The sequence below is a fragment of the Bombyx mandarina genome, chromosome 09 (assembly GCF_030267445.1).
Source record: "Bombyx mandarina strain Sakado chromosome 09, ASM3026744v2".
NCBI classification, from domain to species: domain Eukaryota; kingdom Metazoa; phylum Arthropoda; class Insecta; order Lepidoptera; family Bombycidae; genus Bombyx; species Bombyx mandarina.
The window spans coordinates 16,207,846-16,233,771 of record NC_143216.1 but is presented as its reverse complement, the minus strand read 5'-3'; the positions used below and the strand labels follow the sequence as shown (position 1 = coordinate 16,233,771).

At 36.1% G+C, this 25,926-nt stretch overlaps 1 protein-coding gene across 2 annotated transcripts in view; it reads left to right on the top strand.

Annotated features, from left to right (window-relative positions):
• Nucleotides 1-7,067, top strand: part of LOC114239716 (trypsin delta) — an 85,693-nt gene extending 78,626 nt beyond the window's left edge. The window contains exons 1-4 of one of the 2 annotated variants that reach the window (XM_028170070.2): nucleotides 4,729-4,831; nucleotides 5,117-5,324; nucleotides 5,876-6,134; nucleotides 6,644-7,067. In XM_028170070.2, the coding sequence (XP_028025871.2) occupies nucleotides 4,744-4,831; nucleotides 5,117-5,324; nucleotides 5,876-6,134; nucleotides 6,644-6,943 (855 nt within the window). In that variant the 5' untranslated portion in view covers nucleotides 4,729-4,743 and the 3' untranslated portion in view covers nucleotides 6,944-7,067. Of the gene's footprint in view, nucleotides 1-4,728; nucleotides 4,832-5,116; nucleotides 5,325-5,875; nucleotides 6,135-6,643 lie in introns of those variants that run through there. The other variant, XM_089729968.1, reaches the window with a different exon arrangement.
• Nucleotides 7,068-25,926: the final 18,859 nt, after the last annotated feature.

Here is a 25,926-nt window from a genome sequence, read left to right as displayed (position 1 = left end):
CAGCGTAACGCCTTTGAGAGAGAACTTTGTCTTACGCTGTGTATATTCCAGGTATAATTATTCTCTAAATCTACATTTTTTTTGTAATCTCTGAGATATGCCTCGAATTAACACCAGATGGCTGTTTGGTGGTACAGTCACTCTGTGCTTACGAGGCAAATGTAAATCACACACTAATATTAAGACGATGTTATTAGGACGATAGTTTGCTAAGCTATTTACAGAAAGAAAAAAAAATGAGTTTTTTTTTTCCGAAAATTCAACAAATTAAATCAAAATATTGACTGTTTAGACAACCCATTATAAATAAATCATATCAAGACAAGTGGTTCGTGACAAAAATAGCATAATAACTGTCAATAAACTGTCCGCTAAGTCGGAATAACGATATTACTAACAAGTTGTTAGACATCCGATACTCTGGGTATGGTGCAAGGGATGCATGCAAGCGATTTGTCATGAAATTTTGGTGAACTTAAACTGGCTAATTGAAGATCAAAAATAATATATACGTTATTATAAATATTTTAAATATAAGTGTCCTTAAATATACGCATGTTCCTATGCTTTGGCATGCTATTTTCATTTAAATACCTATGCGTAGTATTATTCTTATAATTTTCTCTTTGATATTAGATCAGAGAGTGCAATCTAACTGAGCAAATCAAATCTCACTGAGTTTGTCGCTGGATCTTCTCAGTGGGTCACGGTTCCGATCCGGTGGTAGATTCTGCGAAGCACTTCTCTTACTAAGGCTAGTGTTAGCAAAGTCTCTTAGGTTGAGCCCGTGAGTTCGCCTACCCGTCCTAAGCTTCTTAGGTTACCAGCGAATAGGTAGGTAAAAAAAGAATGCAATTCAGAGTTCGAATTGATTGATTTCTTTATAGTAGAAGTAGACCAAACACTTTAATATCAACTTGTCTGGATTTGCAATACGCCCGGCCAAAGGTCGTTAATATGCCAGTAATAGTACTTTAGTAATAAATTAGTAGTATATTTTGTAGTAGAAAATCAGGTGATGCTAAGAACAGCTGATGACGGATAATAACTGTTACTAGTGAGAGTAACTAAAACAGTAACAGATTACATTCCGTTCTCGTATCTTGTAATAAGTACTCGAACATTCTGTAACATCATCATTATATGGCTACATAACATGGCAAACATATATTTTGATTCATTTAGTTATTCGTTAAATTTGCTCCAACATTTCTTGATCAAACTAACGAAATACAATTCATGTTTTCATCATAAATAATTTCGTTTCGCTAGTATTGAAATACTTCAATCAGTTTTTTCCACTATCTTATTTTTATTACGTTATTATGTTATTTCCAACGTTTTGAATTCCATACGGATATGGTAGCCATGCACGATAATCGTCTGCGACAAACAGATCTAACCATGCAAGGGGCTTTAATTATTTCTATGACACACAAAAATCGAAGAAAATCTAAAAGAAAAAAGTGTGTGTGTGCAAGTCACACACGGTAGAAGTGAAATTTATAAAAAATTTAAATTATCGGAAGGGTCAACCACACCGCAGTGCAATGAAGCAGCCCCGCCCTGGGGAAACCACCTGTATGATCACGGTATTCCTACGCCAGGTAAGTATGATTTAGCAAGAGAAATACGAGAACGTGCTCAGAGTCCCACGACGGCGTGCACAGACGTCAAAAAAACACTGAACTACTCGGGGACGCGAGACCGTGTAGAGCGCTTCGTGATTTGTCGGCGTTCGGCGCCGCTTCGGCAAGCCAATCGCGGCACACTTATTTTTTCGTTTCGTTTCATTTCGTTTCATCGAATTTGAAATCACAACGATTCTAAAGAAGTTTCACTTCAAAATATTACAACAAAAATCGCTGATCGCTTCTGACTTAATGCTTGAATGTCGTGAAGCAGTTAGAAGTCAGCCACAACCGTCCTTCACGGCTGAACGGGTAGCTCGCGAGACGCGCACCTCTTGCACTTGGAAATTGAATCCGAATTCTAACGCTTCATTCGCGTGTTATAGATAGAGCACCAACGAGATTTTTTAAAAATACCCTCATTCCAAATTTGTAAATTAATTGATCGAGTATACGATACCGTAAAATATGATAACGTTAATGCCGCAATTTACATTTGAAATCGTGGTCCCGAGACACGAGTCGGTCCTCTCTTCCCAATAGCAAAAAATATTTCGTAGCACATATAGACAACATGTTGATATCTACGTCTGCTGACAGACAATGACAACACGTATTAATTACTTACAAAAGGTCGATTGGCCCCTTTTTTTTCTCATCAACCGTTATTTAAAAGAAAAGTCGCTTTATTATCGAAATATTTCAACGCCAAGCGTTCGACAGCTGTTCAAAGCGCACAGGCTACAAAGTAACGAACTTCGCACAATACAATACTGGTGCCCCGCGTATTTACAGTTAAAATCCCGTTTTAGGAGTCCAAATCGATCCGTTGCGTCTATCCAGGAAGCGAGAGGTCTTTGGCTCCCGCCGGAATGCGAGCCGCGTGGGTGGACTGCTCAGCTCCCATACACACGGCTTTCTATTGATTTAATGAACACTATCTAATCTTTCCCAATACGTCTATTACGGTCACTTTACGCGTTTTCTGTTGCTTCATACGTTCAATTGGTGACTGACCCTATATATACAATTCGAATTTTAAGTAGCTCTTTGTTAATAACAAAACATTAAAGTTTTTAGAGATTGTGGACAAAATTGTAATGAATATCGACAGCTACACTTGAAAATGGTACGTAGGTTTTCAATAATTACGATTGGAAATTAGAGGTTAAGATTTAGAAATCTAAGTTAAAGATTTTGTCGTCTAACAGATATAAACTCGGTACAAGTACTTGTGTCGAATGATGCATCTGTGCCTGGGTTTAAATCCTACGCGAAAATATCATTTATTTCCAAATATATGCGTATCTAGCAATGACTTCTTGGGTTTCGGTTTGAAGGGTCGAACAAAAATTAAACTATACCATTGAGACTTATATTTCGTGTCTCAATGTAAGTGGTAGTATGTGATGTCTATGAGCTCACTTCACACGATTGGAACAGTGATCTCGTCAAAAGCAACAAATAATAAGAACAAAAGTTTCTTGAAATTAACTTAAAAATAAAAGCGAATTTCACATTGATTTTTGGAACGAAGTTCCTTATGGGACGATGGGGGGGGTACCTAACCGTCCATAACGTAAGATTTTTTCTATTTAGTTTGTTATCAACAGATATCGCTGCACGTAAATTCAACAATTCCTGAATCGCGATGACGAGATGCTACACAGTTGATAGGCGTTCTCGTATTTCTCTTGCTAAATCATACTAACCTGGCGTAGGGGATACCGCGATCATGCAGGCGGTTCCTCTAGGGTGAGGCTGCTCCATTACACTGCGGAGCGGTTGACCCTTGCGATTATTTTTATTTTTATCAATAAAAAAATCATAATAAAATATGTATACCCGAATAATTATTTTCTTTATACCTCGAATAGAACTTAAAATTAATAGTTTTATAATAAGGAACTTCGTTCCTATCCGGTGTCCCACGACACCACACTTATTTTATTCATATTAATGGACGTCATACCTGAGTTTTCCAAAAAGGATTAACACAGCGGGATTAACACACACACACAGTTTTTCAAAATTTATTGTCTCTATTAAACTGAAATTCCCACGGAGTAATAAAACGTTAAGTTCAGCCCGTGTCATCAGTGTTTGATTGGCGATAAAGTCACGCGGGAACGGCGGTACTGTGCTAAATGGTGGTTAATGTTATTTGCGCCTTTTAATACATTAACGACTCATAAATTAATACGAGAACATTAAATACGAATATCCGATTCAATCTTAATACAGACATAACATTATTGCGTTTCAATTATGTGAATTTATTAAATTGCTCTTTACAAACTTTATAGTCACCTAAAAAATCTTTTTTTTTTCCTACCTATGCTGATAGCCTTGAGAGGCTGTTTCAGCGTATCCTTAACTAACAGGTGAGCTCACGGGGCTCAAACCGGAGTGATGCTAACACTGACCCTAGCAAGAGCAGTGCTTCGCAGAATCTACCACCGGATCGGAAACGCGACCCACTGAGAAGACCCGGCTAGAAACTCAGTGGGCTAAAAAAATCTGCGAAATGCTCTTGTATATATAACTTTTGAAGGTGCAAGGATGTACTGTGCGCCCGTGCAGGTAACTAATGCCATTTTAGCTATTTCTGGCGCAGTCATGCATCCTGTTTTGAAGAGTAGGACCACCGGATATGCAATAATGTCTATATGTTTTGGAACTACGTAACGCCGAGTGGGTTGTGATCTCATTTGTCGATTTAGAGAAATAATAAAAATCTTCTCTGATACACTATCATTGATAATTTTTATGCATGAGTAAGCATGGTTTTTCCGAGCTACTCGATCTTCGATTGAAAAATCAATAATTTAACATTTCAATCGAAATAAAAAAAAATTTTTTTTTACGAGATCCCAATAAAAATCACAAATGCATCATTTTGTTGAACCAACATGAAATTTGTGAATAAAATTTAAAATTATCTTAAATAATACTAAAACAAAAATCTAATTCATAAATAAGTCCAATACGTGTTTGACGCTACCTATTGGATTTTACCATTGTTATACTTTATCACCTTATATTCCGCGATAAGACTTTTGATCTTGACTACAATGAGATAATCTTTGATATCTGATATTATAAATGCCAGATGCTCAGTCAACTGAGTTTATTAGTCTCTACAGTATCCGTTTCTGACAAGATGAAGTCAAATATTTGTGCCGCTTTTGTTTTTTTCAGTTAGTATTTGCTAAATTTAAAGAATTTTAATCTCAAACAATTGCCGACTGAGTTTCTCGCCGGATCTTCTCAGTGGGTCGCGATTCCGATCCGATGGTAGATTCTAGGGGATTATTAGTAGGGCTAGTGTTAACGAATTCTCTCAGGTTCAGCCCGTGAGCTTACCTACTCGTCCGGGCTAACGGCTATCTGGAATAACCCCCTGGGGCTACCAGCGAAAAGGTAGCAAAAGAAAAAAAGAGAAAAAACAATCTTACCATATTAACCATACATTTTTTCTCCAGCTTTCTCGACTACTGCTTCAGCATTGCCAACATCGGCAACTTCAAGTGATCTACCATCAAGAATAGTGAATGGTTTTCCGATTGATATAACTGAAATTCCGTACCAAGCTTCCTTGAGACGGAGCGTGGCGTCAGGATGGGCACATTCCTGTGGAGCTGTGATCATTAGCAACAATGCGGTATTGACGGCTGCACACTGTGTTGATTCGTGAGTCGTAATTTCTTTTTTTGCTTATGGTTCTATAAGTTTACTATTTACTGGCACGAGCAGTGTTTTGGAAACATCGCAGTATCTTCTAATGCCAAATACCGCAATGTCTTCACAAAAAAATGTGACCAGCGTAGTCCGGTGATAGCTCATGGAGTTAAAATATGGACGGCCACTTTTATTAATGATTCTTATGATAAGTCTTAAAATTAACAAAGTAGCTATGAAGATGGTTATACTCGTAGTCTTTCTGTGACATCCTTAGATACCAATCCTTTAAAGCAGTTATATGTTTGAAGGAAGGGACAGTCGCTATTTCATAAAATGTGACCTAGATTTCGTGACTTGATATGGACGGGAGGATTCAAATCGCGATGTCTATGAGTTCCGGTAACTATTTAAAAACCAGGCCCCGTTTAATTAAGAAAATTATAGAGTATAAAGTGTTGTTCTCCCTGGGATTGAAGAGTTTCTGAGTGACATCCACATTCGCTGGATCATGATGAAAATTCACAAGCATCAACACTAAAACTAATTTCAATTCCTTCCAGCTATGTCTTAGATCCGTCAGTTTTAAAAGTAGTCGTTGGAACATCGTACCGACTTTCAGGAGGACAATCCTATGCGATATCAAGTATCATTGCTCACGAACAGTATTTACAATCTACTTTAGAAAATGACATTGCTGTTGTAGGAACATCTAAAACAATGACTTTCAGTGCAAGTGTTAATTCCGTTGCTATTGCTTCATCAACTTTATCTTTACCGATCGGATCTGAAGCACTTGTATCTGGATATGGGACAACATCAGTGAGTATCGTTTTTAGAATAGATTTATTAAAAATATATGTTCTGTATGAAAACTATTATTCCATCTATATAATTTATACTTGTTGTCTTCTTATCATAGCTAGTGGTCCATCAGTTGTCGAAATTCGACTAATTTGATAATTAATTGAAAATATAAACTTAAAAATATTCTTTAATCACAGATTTCGCCAAGACTACGCTATAGACAAATACATAATATTAAAGACAAACAAAATTAATCTATTCTCAATTTGACCACAGACTTTAACTAAAACAAAAGAGATTATATTCGTGTGTGCGTCAAATACCTACAAGCTAGTGTGTGTAATGTTTTATTTATTGATTTAATGTATTTTTTATGCATAATTTGAAAAAATATTACCATTCTGCACTCCTTCTCTAAATTCTCTATAAGTGTGGGAAATTTCATACTCCTCCGTCCGTGCAATTTTCGTAAAAAAGGGTACAAAGTTTTTGCTTCACGTATTAATAAATAGATTACTTTTTAGTACGAAGGCACCACATCATCTGTCCTTCAAGCTGCTAAAGTCAAAGTTATCGCTCAAGAAACATGTGCTCGAGCGTATTTGCGGATTACCCCGATTTCCTCTGGAATGTTATGTGCCAACGCTACCCAGCCACCAAGGGATGCCTGCCAAGGGGACTCGGGTGGTCCTTTAGTAGCAGACAACATTCTAGTCGGTGTCGTGTCCTGGGGTGAAGGCTGCGCTGATGCTTTATACCCAGGAGTCTACACAAGGGTTTCTGAATATAATTCATGGATTGTGCGCAATGTTGGACTTTTATAAATTTCGGTTTTTTGCGATTACAAAGATCTCATTTCATTTGAAAGCTGAGTTAAATAGTTAAATATTTCTGTGGTATTTTTAATAAAATAAATGTCTGAACTAAATTAAAGTAATTGAATAAAGATTACTTTTTTTTTAATCAAAGCTAAATGAACATACACAATAAGACAAATCATGACCATAATAAAATGTCATTCAGATACATTTATTTACGTTAATAAAATAAATAATGTTTACTAAGCCCAGTATTCATAGATTTCTCTTGTTTTTCTGTGATAAAACAAACAAACAAGAAAGTTTATTGACCTCACTTGTTTACGTCAATCGGTGAAGAAACTAACTCGTAAAGCGATCAATTAATGAAACAATAACTAATCAATTACACCTATCCGGGTGCTGGGCGTTTGTCAAATCACTTAAGCTACCCTTTGTGTCCGATAAGGGTCGTATTCTCATAGCAAACGACTTTTTCTATAAAATTGGGTAAATTATCGAGCTTATATAGTTCTTTTTAATACAAGTAATTTAATAAATTTATGTAAAAATGGACAGGTTTGAGCTATCCAAATTCCGAAATGTAGATAAGAAATTAGTTTATAATTAATTTTGTGTTTAAGTCGTAAAACGAAGCGCCGTTTTTTGTATTAATATTTTGTGGAGTCAGCTTTTTGTGACGTTAAATTTACTTTACTTAAGATATGTCATTGTTTTGGAAATAGCGACCTTCACTAGCTGCCCCGTGTCGGCTGACAAAGATCGCACGGCGCCGACTTGCTTGCTGATTACATTATCGATTGACTCTGTTTGCACTAAAAATCAATTTTTAAACTGTTTTTGGGCACACCTATTATGTAATCATTAATTCCAACACCTAATCATTTTCTTTTGGTGTTTGTTACATTCATCCACCATAAACGTTCACAGTGTTAATTTATCTATAAGTGTATTAAGTGGAATAAGCGACAGAGCGTTTTATGAGCCCGCAACGGGTTGGTAGTGCAGTACTGCCTTTTCCTGCGAAAGAGCAATCGTACGTTCCATTTATTTTAAAATGATGCTAATTCCTAACTTGATCCTTGTCCTCATATAGGATAATTATCTATCTATATATATAAAAATGAATTGCTGTTCGTTAGTCTCGCTAAAACTCGAGAACGGCTGGACCGATTTGGCTAATTTTGGTCTTGAATTATTTGTGGAAGTCCAGAGAAGGTTTAAAAGGTAGATAAATATGAAAATGCTCGGAATTAAATAAAAATAACAATTTTGTTTTCCCTTTGACGTGTCCCCCGTCGGACGGATTCCTTTTGTTTGTTTTAAGTTTGTTTTATACAAAAGTTTATGTCTTTTATTTATCGATTGAGGCATTATGAAGTCTGCCGGGTCAGCTAGTTATATATATAATTATCAAGGACAAATGAAGTTTACCCGTTGTTTACTAGTTCAACCTCCAACAGAACTTTATGTTAAAATAAAAATTCTTATAAATAGATTTAGAGGATATTATTTTGTTATTATAAGAATTATCGTAAAGTTGCGGATAAAAAATAAATTAAATCTAATAGATCAAATACATTTTTAACACGTCAACACAGACTGCTGTTTGATTGATCACCTCGTCTGAATCGACTCGAGATCTTATACTGATTAGAATAAATTCTAGAATCGACCCCTGCGACAATATGGATTACTTAAGGGACACGTTTACAAAGCCGAAGTGTTATGGGTAATGCTTAGAAACGAAATTAACAAAAAGACTGTATTTATCCTAATTTATTCGGAAATTCGAAAGATGTTCATTTCAGAATTTACATTTAATAAAAAAAATCTGAGTATTATTATTTATAAATTATTTGAAATACGTACTCAACAAATGTTCACAATTGACTTCCACGGTGAAGAAATAACATCGTGTAATAAAAATCAAACCCGCAAATTATACTTTGCGTAATTACTGGTAGGACCTCTTGTGAGTCCGCACAGGTAGGTACCACCGCCCCGCCTATTTCTGCCGTGAAGCAGTAATGCTTTTCGGTTTGAAGGGTGGGGTAGCCGTTGTAACTATACTGAGACCTTAGAACTTATATCTCAAGGTGAGTGGCGCATTTACGTTGTAGATGTCTATGGGCTCCAGTAACCACTTAACACCAGATGGGCTGTGAGTTCGTCCCCCCACGTAAGAAATAAAAAATAAAAATTTTATTACGAAATTTACTCTTGAAAGAGTTTAATTTTTAAACGGCTAAAACGACTGTGGGGTTTTTTGGTATTTGTAGTAAAGCTTTTTAGTTTCAAAACTACATACTCATATTATATAATAATCTTTTATTTTTGATACTTTTTAAAGACTGTCGTCTTTTGTCGGTTATGAGAGACCATGAAAATACAGTAAACTAGTAAAAAAACGCCTAAAATAATTTCCTACCGGTCCTGTCGTAAGACCTATCAGATACAAATCTAATTACGTGCCAAAAACTACTCCAAAACCAACCTTCATCCGAACATAATGATCGGAAAGTATAATAATCTGTATTAAATACGAAGAAAGCTTCTGACACCCCATCGTAATCCGTTTCCTTATTCTAGACTGCTTCATAGAACTTGTAATATCAAAACACAAACAAAGCTGAAACTTATCTCGCGATGATAATGTTGAAAGTCGTGTAGCAAAATTAGTTCGAGACCTTGTCAATATGAGCGCAGAAATTTATTTACGACACCCCCTCATTTAGTAGTCGAGCGTCCCTTTCTACTTTATATAAAGTGAGTATATTTTGTCTCCCTCTTACGCTGTAATGAATTTTGGGGTGATTTTGAATTAACAATACCATAGACATAATTCGAGAGCTTGTTGTGGGGATTTACGTTAACATGATAATTTGATCGGTTTTTATTTGTTTTTATTGATATTTTTATGATATTGTGTGCTCTTTTGTGATTATTATCAAGCGTTCGCTTTATGAAAAAAGAAGGTTTTTGTATTCTCTATAGGCAAGTCTTATTATTTAAAAAAAATATATATATAAATATGTCGTGGATAACGACTTTTAGTTGTCGTGGATAACGACTTTTAGTAATATTAAGACGGTGGTTTTGATTATTATTTTAAATGATGAAATGTTGTTTTGATAAATATCACAAAATGAAGGGTAGACTCCGTAACGCCACAGTATAAAACGGCGGTACGTGGACAGAGTCGTGGCATTCCGTGTCAGACAGTCGTTCCGTCCGTCTCAGTCAGTCAGTCAGTCGGTCTGTCGGTATGTGCAACGAAACTGTCGGTTTACCCTGTCAGTTGTGTGTGTTGAGTTTCAATAATTATTATTGAAAAGTTTTATTGACCACTGAGTTCAATCGAATACGAGTGATGACGAAACTACCGCTCAGCCATCCCTGACGTGAGCCAACATATATATTTTTAAGTATTAATTTTTTTTGGCTTATATCTAGAAAATATCAATTGCAATCTTCACGAACATCTTTAGGAACGCACTCTCCCGCAGAAACAGCCCACTGAGTTTCCCGCCGACTCTTCTCAGTGAATCACTATTCCGATCCGTTAGGAGATTCAGCAAAGCACTACTCTTGCTAGGGCCAGTGTTAGCAATTCTCTAAGATTAACCCCGTGAGTTCACCTACCGCTTCGCGCGAAGTTGGAATAGCCTCAGCTATCAACGATTAGATAGGGAAATAAAACGCATTCATTTTCAAAATATTTCGATATCGATAAATATCGGGTTAATACATCGATATGACGGCGCGTCACTATTCGAATGACGCGTATTCCATTCGATTTAGGGGTGGCGCAGACGGCAATATCATTTGTGATTACATGCCGGGTGACGTCACAGCTTAACGTCTTACAATACCACTAAGCTATCTCTCATTTATAGATCATTCAATAAACTAATTGTTATAAATTATACTATATAAACTAAAGTGACCTTTACGAATGGAATCATAAATTAATATTTATTATTCTGATAAACTTGAAAAAAACATCTAATGACCCAATAATTCAATATCGAATACGCCCTGTATTCTTATTGTTATGATTTTTATTCTACTGTTAATAAATCATGTTCTTTTACTTATTAATAAACTAATTTGATAGATTTAAGACGGGCCGGGTCAAAGTCTGTCTTCCTTAGAAGCCAAAGTATTGCATAGCATTCTATTTGATTTATAATATTTAAATATAAATCTGATTAGTTTCACTCCAACACCTCAAGTCAAACAATTCAACAAAAACACAATAGCTATCAGTTCACCTATAATTTACAGGAAGTTTGTATGGGCCGTTTTGATAGCGTAATATAGTTAGTACATAATTACTTTTATATGAGTAACATTTTTGGTTGTTTAATTCTCTAATTGTTAGTTTGCTGTCCTAATTATATCTTAGCTTTATTAATGAATAGTATTCCAGTTTGTATTTGGTGCATTTAAATCAGTAGTATAATCGTCCACGTCGAAATGCTGTCAATAATTTCATTCATTCATTCGATTAGGCTGTCGAGCTTCTAAATCCCAATAAGTAAGTGTAATGCTATAGTTCCTCGGCCTATTACCTGGCAATTTCACAGAACAATCTACGTCGGATCACGTCGACAGCACACAACAATGTGACACACACGAGCTTTGTATCCGAGAAGGACGGCACTCCGTCCCGCGATTTGTTTACACAGTGTAGCTTTCCCTTTCGGCGTGCGCGTGTGTGCGTGACCATCTGGCGGGCGGCCGCGCGTTGCCAACCCTAAGCTTGTATTAGTGTCGCCCCCACACCGAAGAGCACCCCGTTTCGGGGTAGCCGGTATTGAGAATGTGTGCGTGACCCAGTCGAATAAATCTAATGGATACACACAAACATATTGGTGGCACTGCGTGTCATTTTTACGCTTGTGTTGTCGCTACTGGGGTTCTTTAAGCGATGCGATGATATTATTATTCTGACGATTACGACCTCTTTTATGCTTACAATAAAATAATTAATAAGGGATGGATGGTATTGTTGTGTCGCTGTTAGCGATTCGTATCGTGGTACTTACATTCATTTACGCTTTAAAAACATAACGATAAAGTTGAACAACTTAGTTGTTATGACGGCTGAATTGTTTATAAAATGAGTGGGTTATTTGTTTCATAGTTTAACAATAATTACAAACAAAGAAGTAGGGCTACAAATGAATTTAACTTTTGCCTAATTTTAATTAATAACTTACAAGACAAGAATAACATTATCATTTATCAAACGGTTTGATTGATTTTATACCAGTAAGCGACTAAGACAAAGTGTTATCTTGTTCAAATAATTATTGCAGCAAAACTATATTTTTTTTCAAATATTCACTTCGAAAAAAAAATATATAATGAAGATATTTTGTTAATCTATGTTTGCAGATGAAACTGGTCCCATGAATGAACCATACTGCGGATGTTGCGTTTGGCCCATCACAGATTATAAATCAGATACGATTGCTTTAGAGTTTTGAATTTTCATCTAAGCACATTTGTATCAAATACTTGTTAAATTTTGCAGGTCTCACCACAAATTATGTTACAAAAATACAAAACAATTTTTATTTGGAACATAAAAATTTCATTTATTTTTGAAGTTTTTAAAGCTCTCAAATTTCCTGTCAAACCATCAGAAGCTATTAACCGGAGTTTAATTTGGCCACAAACTGCTATTTTTGTTGATTTTGTTTCATTTGATCATTTAATAAAATTATAATACACAAGATCAAACAAATGTCAACTCTAAATATATTTGGACTCTACAAAACACGTTACAGATGACATCAAGATACTGTTTGATTAGAATTAAAAATGCAAAATCAGAGTCACTAATTGGCAAGCTTAACAATTTTTTAGATTAATTAAAGGCACAATTCCTGTATTTAACATCAATCGCTTGATCTATGACGCAACAGTTGACAGAGCGCACAACCCCCGTTCAGTTTAACAATTACGCGGCAGGGCTCATTGTGGCTCGACCCTACTCCATCCTTTGTGGACACTAATGTGACCCGACCGAAATAAACTGAGCTGCGACGCTTGGACGTAGTCCCCGCGTAACTCCCCCGTTTTTATTGCAAGGGGGCTCGCGGAAGGCCTCTATAAATTGGGTTGTAATGTACAAATATTATTATCCAGCCTGTTCACAAATATCAATAACGTATTACCGGCCTCGGGACAGATTTAAAAGTTAACGATCGAAATTTTTGTACGTTATGACTTCATTTATTAGTCGGATTAAATTATTTTTGTTATTTTTCAAATCAGACAATGATTTGATTCCTCGAATTGCTCCTTTGCTTATACTATCAACTTCAAGCAAACAAAATATAATAATGAAAATGTAACAAGTTAATTAGCATTTGTATTTAATCATTTAATAAATGGAAACAACCGTCCAACATACCTTGATAGTTTTCAGTTTGCAATAATATTAATTTTAGCCCGATTCTCTGTACAATAAGAGCGAATGCAAACGTTCCTTAAATTACATTTAAATATTATCAAAACTGATAAACGAGAAACATGCACAAAATTAGCATACCAATATAAAAAAAGGTAAAAAAGTGCAAATTAAAATCACATCAATAAACACAGAGCTTCAAATAATTGCACAATCAGTCACTATTTGAAAAGTTTTATTGGCGGGAATTTTGTATATCCAACCGTTATTTCAAATTTAATTTGAGAAGTATTTGTTGCAATTTTATCTGATTTTCACACTGATGGATTTCAATCAGCATGTCATGTGAAAACTGTGCTTATTAGTCGAGATGGTTGGTACCACTTGCTGAAACAATTTGACAACTGCCATGTAATAAATAATATTGAAACTTCGACTTCATTTTTCAAAGTAGGTGGCGGAATTCACGCTGCAATACCTATGGACTGCCCGTAACCACTTAATATCAGGTGGGCCGTAGGAACGTTCACTAACTTACTGCTTTAAAAAAAGCGATGAGCAGACAAACCCACCGCCTACTTCTTGTTCTCAGAAGTTGAAAGATATGACAAGATATTATCGCAATTATAAATTGAAAGGAAATGAAAAGTCTCGCCACTTTTAAATGCTTTTATTTTTAGGATTCAGCTCTGTATAATAACATCAGCCAGTCTCTCAGATTCCTACATATACTGCGCTAAATACAGATCTAAGCGAGGAGACAATATCTCCGGCGTTAAAAGGCTAACCCGAGTAGTAGCGTGGGAGGGGAAACCACCTCCAACGAAATTACTACATTTTGAAGGGAACAACTTTTTACGAGAACAAGCCGCTATGAATCTCGAATTATAAAATCGGGTGCTATAAGTACATTACACCGTTTACGCATTATTTTTTTACGCTTTTTTACTTGGTGTCATTTTGTAGAGTAGATTTTAAAAATAAAGTAAAATTTATAGATGAGTTACCAGTTAAACTCAGTAAACAATTTACGAAGCTCCCAATAAGAATCTAACTTTCCTGAAAAACTGTGTGCTTTTGTGCTCTACATTACTTAACTTATCCTAAATATTACAAAACAGACAGTATTAAGACTAATTTAGAGAATATGCAACAAACTTTAAGTCCCTTCAATTAACCTATCAATCTAAGTTACGTAACTATTTACTCGCTATCAGCGCATGAGAGAACTTTTCGAATAACTCGTAAAGTCTCGTAGTGACAACCTTATTGTCGGGAATGCTCGGGATGGGTCGGGAGAGGTCGGTTGCGGTCGGTCTCAGTCAATAAGGTGCATTGGCCGCCCTAAGTTGCCTACTCGACGTATCACTGTACTAGGGTTACCGGTACGCAAACCAATTCACCGCACTATCGGGTAATTTAATATTGACTTCTAAATTAATAAAATAAACAAAATTTGACACACTTTGTAGGATTTTTAGATGCTATTGTTATATATGTAGACGTAATATTAGTAATTAGGTAAGATTTTTAAATACACGATTTTTTTAAATTGCTTTTGCTGGCAGATGATCAAACGCTTTAACTGATTGTAGTAGTGACTGTATCTCATGGACATCAGCAATACCGAGGGCACAGACAAGCCGCTACCTTTTAAATTTTAGTTGTTAAAGTTAAAGTTTTGCTGCAATAATTATTTGAACAAGATAACAGTTTGTCTTAGTCGCTTACTGGTATAAAATCAATCAAATCGTTTGATAAATGATGATAAATATTGCATAATGATTAATAAATTGTCCTTTATAATTGAACATTCATAATATCATTGTTAAAATATATACTTTAAAAAAATGTTTGACGAGTAAATCAGAGCGTACACAAAGGAAGCACAACAGTACTCGACAATCCTGTACTTACAACAAGGGGGAATTTTTGTGAATCATGGTCACACAGCTGAGAAGAGATTCTTTACGGGTCGCAGGGTGCGAAGACGCGCACCGACTCAAATACCGTTAGGGATAATTGTGTCTCTTTATGTGAACCATCTTATTGGATAGAACTAATCTAACTATATCTAATATTGCAAATCAAAATAACAATTGTCGATTATGTTAAGCTATTTATTGCCGGAAAATTACTATATATATTAGCATTATTGATCATATTTATTAATTTTAATGAACAAGATAAACATATCGGTAATTTAAGAATTACTATCATGCCATTTCGATTTTATGTTTATTGTATTGGCCGTCACAGTATACGGTATTAAATCCGGCTAATTGAATTTATTTGTTAACCATTCGGAGAAAGTATATCTACAAAGGGAAAGACATAGATTTGTCACTGTAATCGAATCTAAAAAGTGTTACATAACATGAGCGTGAGATATCCCTGTGGGCGGTGGCGAAGGAATGCCGGAGGAAAGCCGGCGGCCTTGACACGACAATATTTGGTGCGCTTACCTAAACAACCACAGGCCGGAAACGTTCATAGCTACGTAAACTAAGGAGAGACGGTTTACAAATCTTAGTGGAGAATCTATCGTGAGCTGTGGTCGACGATAGTATTATTGGGCTTTCACGCCCGTTTGTCCGGTGTTTCTCTTATCGCTGTACGGTAATTAAGACGCTGCGGTGGCGCGTGTGATCCCAACAGTTTTTAGTGGTGCTTCAGTGTAGTTTATCGTTATTTTATCGTTAAAATTGAATGTAAATAGAAACGAATGTTGTACGACGAATAAAATCTTTTACCCTTCGCTACACACAATACGTGCAAAGGAGCACAGGAATATGCAAAATGGAAATGTCGAAACGCCCGCTTTTGTGTTACGGGAACCAAAAAAGAAAAAAGCAGAGACGATTAAAAATGATCCACGTGAATGTATTCGCGTGGACAATATTTTAAAACAAAATGTCACACGCTTTCCACGAGTTTCTACACCCTCACCCCCCTGAAGTGGGGGGTTGGGGGGTGAGCGGGAGCTCTCCCACTCTCTCGCAGCGACGGGGTGTCATTGTGGACTGTGGTGTCGTAACTCCGCGAACTTTTTAATTTACAATTAGGTAGCTTCCCATTTCTCTGGCCTATTTAGCTCTCGTTTTTCCGGAAGCCATTGCCGCGACGTTTCTGTTCGTTATTAAAATTTATTTGTCCCGTAACAGGACCTTAAAGGCGCATAAGATTCGCTGCTGGACAATTAACTACAATACTATCTGCGCTGCATCTTCATAAATCACTATCTTCATCGCTCTATTGTTTTTAATTGTTTCACAACAAACCTGGTGGTAGGACCTCTTGGGAGTCCGCACGGGTAGGTACCACCACCCCGCCTATTTCCGTCGTGAAGCAGTAATGCGTTTCAGTTCGAAGGGTGGGCTAGCCGTTGTAACTATACTGAGATTTTAGAACTTATATCTCGAGGTGGGTGACGCATTTACGTTGTAGATGTCTATGGGCTCCAGTAACCACTTAACACCAGGTGGGCTGTGAGCTCGTCTATCCATCTAAGCAATAAAAAAAAACCACTTTTTACTTACAATTTTCAATACTAGCGAGCTGATAGAAAACATAGAAACTTGTGGCGCTGTGCCTTACAGTCGTATTATTTAAATTTGTGACGTTGTGAAATGTTTGTTTTTAAAGCACTCTCACTATGAAATTACTTATTTTGGGAATCAATGATGGACCGCGCCGTCCTTAGCCGCGGGGCGTCCAAAGTGTGTCGTCTCGTTGATTGCGTGTTGTGACAAAACCGGAGTCAACTAATTGACTTGTTTTACGACACTAACCGTTCTATTGTATTTAAAAAAAAAATCGAAAAGAAACGGAGAGCTGCTTCTGATTTATTCATAGATACTTTTTACATTTAATTTTTATAATGCAATAAAATATAAAACTAATAAAATATGGCCGGACAGAATTTCATCAGCTATGACCCTCACACCTGATCTTCAAATATCCAAATTTTATTAATATTATCGCTATAGCTTACATAGTTAATTAAGTATGGTTAATTAATATAATGTCAAAAAATGTAGTACCTAATTTTACTTTGTATGCCACTATGGGTAAAGTTTTTATTCGCGAAGTAAACCATCTCGAACTTGGATCAGTTTGGTTATCCAAAAATAATAATTTCAACCTTATCATGACCTCACTTGGACCCTATTGTGCATATTTTTGGACATTATTATATGGATAATATGGACATCTAAACACACCGTAATATGTCAGCGTTAATTAATATTATTAATATTTAAAATTTAAAAAAAGGTAGTTAAACCGCTGTCGCTTTTAAATTGCGGCTGATTCAATCTAAGCTTTTGTTAACATCTCTAGCGTTATCTATTAAACGCGCTTAATTAACCATGTAAACTATAGTGATATTATTACTAGAAGTAATTTTAACACTAGAATATCAGGTGGGAGGGTTATAGCTTATAATAATATATTCTGTCCAGCTACTTACTAGTAATATATCAATTTAATAACTACACTAAAACAATGTAAATAGTAAGTGAATTTATCAAATTTTATAACTCTCAATCTTAACAAATAATACAATTTGTAAAAATTGCTGTAGTATTTTGTATAAAAAAATATCGAAGTGTTTTATCAAAAAATTCATAAAACGATTATTAAATTGGTGTACACATACCACTATACATTGTTTCATTTAAAAATGAAGTTCAAATAGTGGAAAAATAGCTTTTTATTACCTGAGATAAGAAACGGACATGCAAATAAAATGTAGAGTACTACTGATGATCGTGGACATCAGCAATTCCAGGGGGCAGTAAGTTTTTTTTTTTTATTGCCCTTGTGGGCAGACGAGCTTACGGCCCACCTAATGGTGAGTGGTTACCGTCGCCCACGGACTTCAGCAATGCCAGGGGCAGAGCCAAGCCGTTGCCTACCGTTTAATACTCTCCACAAGCCTCATTTGAAGAAGGATATGTCATAGCGCTCGGGAAACACCGTGGAGGGGAGCTCATTCCATAGCCGGATGGTACGTGGCAAAAAAGACCTCTGGAAACGCACTGTGGATGACCGCAGTGGCTCCAGGTAGTATTTTATTAAATCTAAAATATACGGTATAATTTATACATATATAGTTGCTTAGATGAACGACTTGGTGGCGCGGTAGTTAGTATGCCAGACCGATGGGTCGTGGGTCGACATCGAGCAAACATTCCTGTAACGAACAAATTATATAAACGTATATAACTATGAATATATCACTCTCTTGTTCCTATATATAATACAGGGAATGCTACTTAGGGGTCGAAAAACTGGGTGTCATTTGACCCGGACCAATATGATAGTATTTTTTTTATTGCTTAAATGTATAGACGAACTCACAGCCCACCTGGCGTTAAGTAGTTACTGGAGCTCATAGACATCTACATGCCGCCACTCACCTTGAGATATAAGTTCTAAGGTCTCAGTATAGTTACAACGCAGTAGAAACGCACTACTGCTTCATGGCAGAAATAGGCAGAGCGGTGGTATCGACCCGTATCGACCCGTGCGGAATCACAAGAGGTCCTACTACCGGTAATTACGCAAATTATAATTTTGCGTATTTGATTTTTATTACACGATGTTATTCCTTCACCGTGGAAGTCAATCGTGAGATATCTTAAGTACGTATCTCATTAGAAAAATTGGTACCCGCCTGCGGGATTCGAACACCGTTGCATCGCTACATACCAATGCACCGGCCATCTTATCTTTTAGGCCACTACCACTTCAGAAGACACAGTAGTATCATTTAACCTTAAGTCGATCATTACACCAATAAGGGAAAAGTACTCATTATCCTGTTAAAAAGGTTACCGTTTAAAAAAATATAAGTTTACCTTAAACAGAATTAACCTAAGAAAAAGACAAGGAAACTTAAAAAAGTATAACATACAGTTTCAGTGTATGTTTAAGATGTTTACATATTTTTGTCTAAGTCTGAAAATAGTTTGAAGAGGGCGATCACTCCTTGTCTATTCGTGTACTAATAAAGTTATTTCAGTGCTTCCGATATACCCAGGGTGTCAGGCGGTGTTCCAACTTAAAAATCACATTTCCTTTGTGTTGTTTCGAGAATCTCCCCGCTTACTTAAGCAGCTTAATAATGTTTGTAGTCTAAATTCTAATGCGGGAATACCAAATGGAATCAAGAAACTGGATTAAACAATTTTTCCTTTACTCAGAAAACAGGTAAAATAAATATATAATTGTGTTTTTTTTTTGTGTTTACCTTCAATTAGCATTCATACTTCAGTAGTTATTATAATCTAGAGTACTTATAGCTACAGATACAGCAATGCACGTTGACGCGTTTGTGACATTATCTTCTGTATTCAAAATAAATACATTTATAGGTTGTTTGTTTAATTGTTTGTCTTCTAAGCATTGAGCATCGTTTATCCTTTCGAGTTGAAATAGTTGTATTGGGGCACAGCAGATGTTGATTTTTCCAGATTTGTTACTCGCAAAAACACTCTTGTGAGTTGTAGGTGCAAATAGACATGCGTCAGATGGAAAATCAGACGTCGTTTTGCGTCTAGACATCGAGATATTCATTCCAGAGGGAACGCGTCGAGCGAGCAACCGATGCATATAATTTAATCATTCCCACTTCTGTATTTATATGTGATTTTTAAGTTAATTGAAGTGATTTGATTCATTTTAAGTTTCGTATACGTATTGCCGAAGAATTTTTGTTGACAGTAAAAAATCATGGCGTCAGTTTCATAGTCTGTGTTCGTATTTTACTACTCGGCAAATTAACCGACACCACAAACTTGAGGTATGATATTGGAACGTAAGAGAGCTTCGCGGCCGAAATGGGCAGACTGGTGGTCTTCATCAACTCAGATACTGCTACCCTATTACTAGTATCTTATTACTTATTTACTAGTTTTTCCTTTCTTAGAAAAAACGATCAGATGCGTGAACTTGTTAGAAGTAGTTGCGCCTTAGTTTAGCCCCTAAGTAGTATTATTGACAACCATGAGCGACGGTGAGTAATCGCCATCATGCCGGCGGTACGATAGTCTGCATCTGAAACAAATAAAAAACGACTAATGTGTAGGTACAATTTATTAACAAAAAAATTATACGAATTTTTTTTTCTACTTGACGTCATTTGTTTAATAAATTAACTGGTTAAGTAATTCGTTTATTTCAAAAATCAAGGCCGATTTTTGTTTGTTAAACTAAAATTCTCGTCTATACTAATATTATAAAGAGGAAAGATTTGTTTGTTTGTTTGTTTCGAATAGGCTCCGAAACTACTGGACCGATTTGAAAAATTCTTTTGCCATTAGAAGCCGACATTGTCCCTGATGAACATAGGCTACTTTTTTATTTAATTTTTTTATTTTTTTTTGGTTTCATGTGTGTTTTAATGTTTCCGAAGCGAAGCGAGGGCGGGTTGCTAGTATATAATAAACTCGTTGCAAATCGAACGCGTGCTTTGTTACAAGCAGCACAGTTATCTCCAAATAAACAAATCTTAACCAAATTTAAGTCGACACGCAGCAACTGAACAAGATGTGCTTGAGCCGGTCGCCGGGTTGCGGTCCCGTTAGGCGGCCTTTTGTCGAGAACCAGCAAAAAAGGCTTTTGGGAACACACCGCCAGCCACCCTTGTCCAGCAAAAAACATAAAACAGAAAGAAAGGACCACAAATTAGAGAATCGGCATCGGAATGTTGCACCCGTAAACATTTAAATGGCCTTTTCGATATAAAATACACAAAATTATTGTTTCCGATCTTCAATCTTAACTGAGCGTTTCAATTGACTCGAATTTCGTTTGTCTCTGCTATAAAGCATAAGCTACTTTTAAAGAATAATCGTTCAGAACTTCAGAGCACAACAGTAGATAAGGGAGATGAACTTACGCAACGATCCATCCCTAGGTTTATAAAAACAGCGTCGGTACGCTACATCAGATCAGCAGTGCGACACTATAGCTAATTTATCGTAGTCACCACCAAGTACACCCCAACTAACTACAATCAACGCCCTATACAGGCTATACATGTCCCTACGGATCCTGCTAATCCACTCGCAATGCTGTTCTACATTACCGGTACTAATGCTAACAGCAACTTAAGCACAGGTCACCGCATTCGTCGAACTCGCAGAAGAGTTCGACTGACTCTTAACTCATTGCATCAGCCTAGTTAGTTTCTCGCCGGATCTTGTTAGCTGATCCCGATCCGGCTGTAGATAGACTCGCGTAGCAACTGCCCTTAAGCTGTTAGGATTCCTTCAGGAGCGCTCGGACAGTTGTTATCGAACCCTCCCCACCCAGCTGAACTTTGTGAGCTCATCCACGCAACCTGTTTAAGCCAGAGTCGGGATAGCGATATATGGTACAACCACGATTCTATATTCCCCAAATAATAATTAAAAAAGATTCAATACATTTCAGATTTTAACATCACGTCTTAAAGCAGGTGATGGTATTTACGTTGTCTTTAGGCTCCGATACTCACTCATCATCGAGTATTTTGTGTACTTGCGTGTCGATCTTCTCCAATTAACAAAAAACAGTATTCCGTGATACTTATCGACTCGAAAAACAGTAAATTTTTGGCGTATTATTCTGTGTTACGTTAGATCTCAGCAGCCATTTGACGTTAAAGAGGTTACACAGCCCAAAGAGACGATAACATGCGCACAGCTGTCCACCTCAGTACAAAAGCCACAGCTATACTGATATAAAGGCCCCTCCAAACTGGCACGTGATACAAATAATAAAATAAAATCGTATGGTATTTAAATCAATTAAGCCTTTGTTTACAATTAGCCGTAAACACTGGAGATTCTCAGAATTTCTCGGGCCTTAAAAGTAACAAAGTGCTTCCCAATGTAAACAAAACGTTGAGACGCAATGTCCGAACATTACTCAGAAACGTGGGAAGAGTGTTGAAAGAATCACTCCGTGATATAACAAAAGCACTAAAGTAGTACGACCGTCGACTGGAATATTCTAAAAATTAAAAATTTTCGAAAAAAAAAAATGTTACCTGCCGCTAAACAGCGGAAAGGACGATGCCACGTGCGACGGATCACGGATCCCTTCGCAGGCTGCTATCGTCAACAATGTGCCAACAAAGTTTTTTTTTTAATATTCGAACCCAATTCATTGTCTTTACACAAAACATTTGTAAGTTCAGGTACCGATGCCAACATTACGTAGGTGCTAACATTTAAACGTCTTGAGGCATGATGGGCTCTTGGCTTAATTCATTATGACTTAAAGTGAGGGGCGCATAAGTGTAAGATTTGCGTTTATTTAAACATTCATCACGTCGTTAGGTCGTTGTGTGATTTATGTGAGCATAATTGTTTACTTTAAATATTTTTATATGTATTCTGTGCAGATTCTTCTATTTATCACAAAAGTATGCTTTCCTTTATACTATATTTAGGATAAATTATATGAAAATTCTTAAAAAAGAGAGATTAAAAAGATAGGGGATAAAAAGGGGAATAGGTTTTAGAACAAAACTAAAACATTAGACCTCATTACTTAAGATGGGTAGTTGTTCTTTTATAGTATATCATCAATAGAGAAGAAAAATCAAGACAAACATAGCTAAGTAAATTTGAAACATTGAAATTTCACTCAATTTTGATTTTCCGAGAAATTAACATTGTGATGAAATATATGGACCTTGTTCCAAGCTACCATGGTCCTTACGCGTGCGTATCCACTTCATGAAATATTTTAGTAATATTCGCACCCCCCCCCCCCATTTTTTAAAATATTTTAACAGAAGATCTTCTCAGTGGATCGCGATTTCGATCCGATAGTAGATTCTGTGAAGCGCTACTCTTGTTAGGCCAGTGTTAGCAATTCTCTCAGATCGAGCCCGTGAACTTATTTACTGGTCCGTGCGAAGTTGGATAGCCTCTTAGGCTACCAACGATTAGATAACCAAATATTTTTTTTTAATAACGGTTTGATTACATCATATGAAAAAAGATTATATACTTTTAATATGTATTTAATTATTAGCCCACACGGGTAGATACCACCACCCTGACTCTTGCAGTAATGAGTTTCGGTTTGAAAGGTGGGCAGCCGTTGTGCTATGAAACAGAGACTTAGAACTCATGTGTCGAGGTGGGTGGCGACACTTATGTTATTGATGTCTATGGGCTCCCGTATACACTAAGCACCAGGTGGGCCATGAGCTCATCCACCCATCAAAGCAATAAATAAATTGTATTAGTTGATGAGTTGAAATTGAAATAAATAAGTTAAATTCGTAAAACAAAAAACGAACACATTCTTATTAATTTCTAATATGGCATACATTTATGGCATACCTAATACTACTACAGTGACTACAGTATCGATTCCTTTCAACAATGGTATTACAAAGAAAAATATCTCAAAACGTAGATAGTACCAAACTGTGCGGCAAAATGAGTTGCCCTTACCCGGTGAGGGTGTGAGGCGGACCAGATTGGCGACGGACTGATTTATAAGCGTAAAGCGGGTGATAAAAAATAACAGAGAAATGAAAAAGACGTATAAAGATATAATGTTTTAAAGATGTTTTTTCTTGTGACATGTATACCTAATACCTAAGTGTACCTAATATTAGTATATCTTATAAGGTAAGGTTGAATTTAGCGTAGTAATTATTATTTATACATATAAATATTCTTACTCAATACGTACGTAATATTTTGATATTATGCATATATGTACCATAATCTATGCATAGTTGAGTGTATCTGTTGTACACATCTGACTTTCATCGACTTTTTAGCTCATCTTACCAACATGCGCTTAGCGTGTTCAAATCAACAGCAAGTTTTCTATTATTTAATTGAATAGCATTGTTATTCAAATTTGACAATAGAATTACTGAGAAAACACTTTTCTGAACGAATAAGTATAATGTTCTATTATTAAACGTCTCCTGCCGTAAATCGCGTCAGTTTGAATTTTGTACCACAGCCCAGAAGATCTCAGTTGGATGGGACGCTCCCGCTTCGCCATAAATCTTGGGACCCTCGACCGCCACCCGGATTCTTACCGAAAATATCTATAAATATCCATTTCTATATGTACATACATCAAATATTAACAGGGACTTTGACAAGAGAATTAGAAGCTTTCATCACCGATCATCACAAAAAGACTGAAAATTTATAGAGGCACGTTATTTGTCATTACAAGTCCTATTTTGCCGATATCGACCAAATATCAAATATTCTTAATGAATTGGATTTAAATTGTACAACATTACAATCTCAAATTAAACGTAAGCATATCGCGAATATCTTCCGACGATTAAGAGTCAAACAAATTTTGAAACAAAAAACATACCTATGTCATACATTATTTATTTAAATCGGAATCAAAGGCTTCGTCGCTTTACTTTGAAAAATCAATAGCATCTGCGTCCTTGAAGAGTGTTGTGAACGTAAACAGTAACGTAAAGGAAATAGACAAAAATCTACTTGATAATAATATGAAGTAAACAAATTATTATCATCGGCGAATCTGCTCAAATTTGTATCAAATTAAAGAAAACAATATTAAGCCGTAAACACCAGAGCCGCATTCGGAAAAGGAGAGTGAAGCCGGGAAGTAAAACTCACTACCAAAAACATGCCGACTACGATTACTCTGTCAAGAGTGTAATACTGAAGAACAAGCTTAAGGCTTCTGTTTGACAGTGATCAAAACCTCCAAACATACTGCACAAAGCATTTTATACGAAAATTATAGCTGGACTGCCTATCTAGTTAAAAACCAATTTATCAAAATGCACGGTGCATCAATCTGCATCGATTGACCCGTTATTTACTAAAATATCGTAAGCATTATAAGAGCCATAAGAGAAAATATTTGTAGGCTCTCTTGTATTGTTGTATTGCTTGTATCTGTTTACACGGATGGATAATTCGTTATTTTTTCGAACTTGAATTCTGTGGCCCTTTTTAGATTTGAGAGCAAAGTGTCAATAATTTAAAATAATATGGATTCACTACAAATAGGAACGTATTATTTCTTTAGCGATAGAAAGAAAAGGACGTCTTTCCTGCTCGGTGCATTCAATATCATACTTCAAGTAACTATGCAAATTTTATTGTATTGAAGGTTCCATAACACATAAATTTCAAAATTGTAATCCTGCAGCCAGTATTAATTTCCACCTTTTACCTGATAAGTTTACCGACTAACATATACACTATTTTTTTCTTTGAAATCGATGAGTTCATGAAAATACTACTACGAATAAAATAGAAAAATAAAAAAATGTTAAAAAGAAATGACAATGTAAAAATAAAACAAGAAAATTTCAATCTTTATTCAAAATCGGAATTAAAGCAAGATGGCGGAGTTTACGTCGTACCGATCCATATCGTACAGCCTTGATTCTATTCCGCGACGGTCACACTGACACGGTTAAAGCGAACTCGACACAGGCAATGACTCAATCGACCGTCCGATGTACAGACGTGACGAAAGCACCATCCTTGATATTACACGTACATAGAGTATGTGCTGACATTCTAATCAT